The 6,036-nt window shown below is 33.7% G+C and overlaps 1 protein-coding gene across 3 annotated transcripts in view; it reads right to left on the bottom strand.

The window, feature by feature from the left end:
- LOC106881798 (regulator of MON1-CCZ1 complex) overlaps positions 1 to 6,036 on the bottom strand; it is a 96,720-nt gene that overhangs the window by 10,696 nt on the left and 79,988 nt on the right. For all 3 annotated transcript variants that reach the window (XM_014932308.2, XM_014932309.2, XM_052967120.1), the window contains 2 exons: positions 2,698 to 2,775; positions 2,009 to 2,113 (listed from right to left, as the gene is read on the bottom strand). In XM_014932308.2, coding sequence (XP_014787794.1) covers positions 2,009 to 2,113; positions 2,698 to 2,775 — 183 coding nt within the window. The remainder of the gene's footprint in view (positions 1 to 2,008; positions 2,114 to 2,697; positions 2,776 to 6,036) is intronic.

Genomic DNA, 6,036 nt, shown 5'->3' with positions numbered 1-6,036 from the left:
GCGGGTGAAACGTAAAAGCACCCACTACACTCTCTGAGTGGTTGGCGTTAGGAAGGGCATCCAGCTGTAGAAACTCTGCCAAATCAGACTGGAGCCTGGTGTTGCCATCCGGTTTCACCAGTCCTCAGTCAAATCGTCCAACCCATGCTAGCATGGAAAGCGGACGTTAAACGATGATGATGATGATGTTGATGATGATATTCTATATCTAAATAAATGACTAGATAGTCAAAGCTGGAATGACTTGATTAGAGGTCTGCTGGATCCGAGCTGACCTGGGGCTAAGCAACAACAACTGATACAGGGCTACAAATAAGTTAAGTGATCATATACTGAACACTATATGCAAAAAGTCTCCGTTGGAGAAAGAAAAAGATATTGTAAATGACTCTTAAGGAGAAGGGGAGATAATTTCAGAAACTAAGAATTTATCATTCAAAGTTAATTTACATGCTTGGTAGGAACTATGATCTTTGTTTACTGGCAAGGGACAACTATGGACATGTTTCAAATTATAAGACTCTGTCAGCATAGTATAGTCTACACAAGCCTGCCCAATTAGTTGATAAAAACTTTTTCTTTTACGTACAGAGGAAAGTGTTATGAATAATTTTTGGTATAATTTGATTAATTAAAATGGTAACATAATGCGAGCTAGGTGAGTGTGTTGATCTTTCCTTTTATAAGTAATGTGCAACCACACATCAGACAGAAGTTAGAGTCAAGAAGAATAATCTATCATCTTGTAAACAACAAAATACAATGGTCAGTTTATAGAACCAGTTGGTTCTATAAACTAATGTTGTCTTCCTTATAGAACATGACACACAAGCCAATAACACAGCCGCTAGTCACTTGATCTACTAGAAATAGAACCTGCATCTCCCTCAAATGAAACCCTACCGTTTAAAAAAGGAAAAAGGATGTTGGATAAAGTTGTGATACATTATGAGTGAAAAGAAAATGATGAAATAATTGCAGCTGGAATGCATTTTATTGTTAGCCTCCTGGATCAGGGTTGACTTAATCCTTAAGCATTCAGATTTTTCTCTCAAATATAATACCTATTTATTCACTTTGTTTTGAATAGATTATACATTATCTTGTAGCTTTGAGATTTTGATGATGTGAGCATTTATTTCTTAGAATGACATAGGGCAGGTGTGAGAGGCCAGATCCGGCCAGTTTGAACATAAAACAAGTAGAATAGTTTGGCTAGATATGGCCGGTTTGAATGCTAAAGGGTTAAGGTAAACAATAACAATATGACAATACACTACAAGAGTTTTTAAAAGGGTATCATTAAAACCAATTCCTCCTGAGAGTCTGTAGTATTTAATTACAAAACAACTGATTTAGCAGCTATAAGTCTCAGACCTCAGGTTTACACTGATATGACAGATAGCTCAGCTTAACCTTGTTTGCTATTGCATCTGCTGTTTAGTCACAAGTCAGCCCTGATAAAGCAAATATATGATCAAAAGTATTCCAGTCTTGAATTCAGAGACAATATATCTAGGATTTATCATCACCAGCAGCAGTATTTAACGTCTGTTTTCTATGCTGGCATGGGTTGGATGGTATGACCGGATCTGGTAAGGCCTGAGGCCACACCAGGTTCCATTGTCTGTTCTGACATGGTTTCTACAGCTGGATGCCCTTCCTAATGCCAACCACCCCATGTGTCTTCTTGAGTACAACAGTGTGCTGGATATATCAGTCCTTAGTCATGTCTTCCTCAGTTTTTTTAAGACGACAGGTGCAGATATGATTTTATGGTTAAAAAGTTTACACCACAACCATATTGCTTTGAGTTCAGTCTCACTGTGTGGCACCCTGGGCAAATGTCATCTACTATTGTCCTGGGTCAACTAGCGGGAAGATAGAAACTGTATTAAGCTCATATCTTACATATAATATCAATGTAAAGAGACAGTAAAATATGAGAGAGAGAGAGAGAGAGAGAGAGAGAGAAAGAGAGAGAGAGAGAAAATAAGTATTCACTTACTAAAGGTTTGGAATCTGTGAGGACATGGTACTGTAAAAACTGGTGCAATTGGTAGAAACAATTGTGATTGACCAATATGTTAATAACAAGTTCATATAGATAGTGCTGAAAGAGATGAAAAAAAATGTAAAGACAGACAAATAGGAAAGCAATATTGAAGCAGAGATAAGTAATCTATTGATGTCATTTGTATGAAATATAATTAAGTTAGTGTTAACATATTTAATGTAGGGAGCATTACAAAGATGATTAAAAATAAGGATGTGAAACACTGGTTCTGGTACCATTTAAAAGACACTGGTGATGGTGCCACATAAAAAGCACCCAGTACACTCTGTAGAGTGGTTGGTGATAGGAAGGGCATCCAGTCGTAGAAACCAAGCCAAAACGGACAATGGAACCTGGTGTGGACCCTGGCCTTACCAGTTCCTGTCATGCTTTCCAACCCAAGCCAGCTTGGAAACTGGATGTTAAATGAAGATAATGATGATGATGAAAGAAAAAGAAAGACAATTTCTTCACTACTTTGCCAAATACAATGTCAGTTTTGTTTTGCTGATGAGGGTCAGAATATAATCAACCCATGCAAATACTGAAGGTACACAGCTACAACAGAAGAGCTGCTTCCTGCTTATGTACAAAATGTAATAGATAGACAAAGCAGTATAAAATGTTGAATGATAGTATACCTGGACATTTATTTGATGCTCATTCAAGGATCGGATATATTCAATTAGAACTGCAACCATAAATTTGTGAGATATGTTCTGTAGGAATAAAAAGGAAAAAGAGAGAAAGTGACAGTAAGCATGTGAAAAAAAATTCCAATAAGATTATAATCATTTAAAGTCTTAAATATATTAGAAAAGTGGAGAAACGGAAAGTTTCATGCATTTAGAGAAAACATTGATGTGACATTTATGAAAGAAATCATCATCATTACTAATATTATCAATAAAGAGGCGAGCTGACATAATCATTAGCACACTGGGCAAAATGCTTAGCAGCATTTCATCTGTCTTTATATTCTGAATACAAATTCCACTGAGATCGATTTGGCCTTTCATCCTTTTGGGGTCGATAAAATAAGTACCAGTTGAGCACTGGGGCAGATGTAATCGACTTAACCCCTCCTCCGAAATTTTTGGTCTTGCACCAAAATTTGAAATCATTTTTATTATTATCAACTTCCTCTTTCATTTTGCTGGGGTTGATAAAATAAAGTACCAGTCAAGGACTGGAGTTGATGGTAGTTCATCCTCACAACTTTGCTGGTCTAAATCAGAAATAATTATTATCATTTTTACAGAAGTGGATTAGCAAAATCTTTAAAGTGTTGGACAATATGACTTGTAGCATTCAGTTTGAGATATTTATGTTCTGTGCTCAAATCCTACTGAGGTTAGTTTTTGCCTTTCATCCCACAGGATCAGTAAAAGAAACCCTGGTCATGTACTGGAGTTGTTACAATTGACTAACCCCGCCACCTAAATTTGCTGGCCTTGTACCTATGTTAAAAATCATTATTATCATTGTTACTAAAGGATTAGTAAAATAATAAATGTTGCTCAAAAGTTATAATTGTATCATTTTACATTCTAAGTTTAAATCTTGCTCAAGGTTAAATTTACCTTTCATCCACCTGGAGATTGATAATCAGGTCAATGTAATCAAATATATGCTCTTCCTTTAAAATTTGTAATTTTGTACATATATGAGAAAACAATATTATTATTGCTATTTTCAGAGAATGACTTATGTGGGTGATTTAATGGAGAAAGGGAATAACTTTTCAACTACCATATTGAAATAATGGGATTGATCTGTAAATCTTAATATTTTCATGTATTTACCAACTTGAACCATTTAACGTGTGGACCTTTTCATGGCTATATTTCTAAGGAGTAAACTAGTAATAATATGTTTCAGTTAAATTTCAATATAAATAAAATTTTGGAAGGATTTAATAAAATATCTGTACCTTTATACATTAGAATATCACAATGGTGTTGATCAACTGAAATCCTATGATATCATTCACAATATTTTGATATTTTGATAGGAATTTAATATAATACATTTTAATACTGTCAGTACTTTATCTTAGAACTTCTTCCACATATTGTTGTAATTTAGCCCAGTCATCCCTGATTCAGCAGACCTTTCATCAAAATCATTCAAGTCATAACCTTCCTACTTTTTATTTTCTAGGAACAATGTATCACAAACATTATCTAAAGCAGCCTTCTATTTTTCAGGACAGTGGATGTGAATTAAGGAGAATTTGGATGCTATTTCATGCAATGGTGTAGATGCTCACTCATTGGTTTGTCTTCACTATATCACTACCATATAAACATTACTGATGTTGCATGGGAATTGTTTAAATAACATTTCATCCATTACAACAATTGATTCTTACATATAAATAATGTTCTTAACATACATTTGTAATTCAATTTATTTGTACATAGCCTCTCTTTCAAACAGACATCTTCCATTGAAACAATTAACACCACAATGTATGGGAGCAAATTTTTTTCATGATAGATAAGGAAATATTAAATTTTCTTTTCCAAATGGTCTAAATCAGTGATGGTGATCTTTTATTTCTTTGATAATCCCATTATTGATGTCTCAGATGCATTTTAGTTTTCGGTAAATGCTTATAAATAAGCTTTTTATAATATAATTTAGCAGGGAAATTAAAAAAAAAATCTATAACACATGCTGTATTATAGATTTGTCATCACTGATCCAAATCATCTTAATACATGAATGAACAACACTATTATTTAATCAACTCACTCCATAAAACTGAAATCAAATAATCAGACAATCCAGGAAGCTAAGTCAATGGATTCTTTATAAATCTGATTATTAACCAACCTTTTCTCCTAGCTGTTGTGACTGGAATAAGCCTTTCCACAATAAGCACAATATTAAATTCTGTAATGCAGAATTTCATGTGCTTATGACTACTGAAATAAAATGATAAGATGAAGCGTTTTTTTCAAAAAACAAAACAAAACAACTTTCCTTTGACTTGAAATGATAGTTATGTCTTATGGACTGAATTCAAATCACACTGGAGTCAACTTTGCCTTTCATTCTAATGGAGGCTTAAAAAGATCACCATCTCTGATTTAGATAATTTGGAATGGAAAATTTAAATTGTATTTCCAAATTTCTCCTGATAAAATCTGGCCCTATGCATCGTAATGTTAATAGTTTCGAATTGGAAATATTTGTTTGAAAGAGACTGTACAAATAAATCTAGCAACAAATGAGTTTTAAGAATGTTATTCAAATATTGTGGTATGGTGATATACTGCCAATGACTGAAATGCTATTTAAACAATTCCCATGAAGCATCAGAAAAGTGTATATGACAGTAACATAGTGAAGACAAACCAATGGCACAACTTCAAAAGCAGTGCTCTGGATGTTTGGCCCCAAACCAGTTCTATGATCAAAAGGAATCTGACCATGACCATTCCATTTTTTTCCCTCTTGACACAGAACCACATTTGATGTGTCTTCCCTTTTATTAAAACAGTAAGGCACAATTTGAGGAAGATTTGGCTGCTTTTATTGCAGATTGAGTAATGAAGCAGAGCCTCCCTCAGAGGTTTCAATAAATAACAGTAGTATCAATTCACTCTATTGCATCATCATTCCCCAATATAGTGTCACTTTGTAGCAAGGTAAGAAATCATTATTTCAATAAACTGTTATAGATTAGGACTGAATCAATAAAGGTGAATTTAGAAAGAAAAAACATGTTAAAACTTGTATTATATATTCTATACATAATTACATATTAAAAAAACAGTCCAGATTGGTTAGATACGGTTGTTACCTCATCTAACCAATTTTGGAGTATTTTTTTATTAGATAACTCATAACCCAAGTGACAACCTATACCAGTGGTTTCCAACTGGGGTCTACAAAGGTAGTACTGGGGGTTCCTGAACTAAATTCAAAATTTCATATATATATATATATATATATATATATATATATAT

This window comes from Octopus bimaculoides, chromosome 4 (assembly GCF_001194135.2).
Source record: "Octopus bimaculoides isolate UCB-OBI-ISO-001 chromosome 4, ASM119413v2, whole genome shotgun sequence".
NCBI classification, from domain to species: Eukaryota; Metazoa; Mollusca; class Cephalopoda; order Octopoda; family Octopodidae; genus Octopus; species Octopus bimaculoides.
This window is presented reverse-complemented; position numbering and strand designations above follow the sequence as displayed.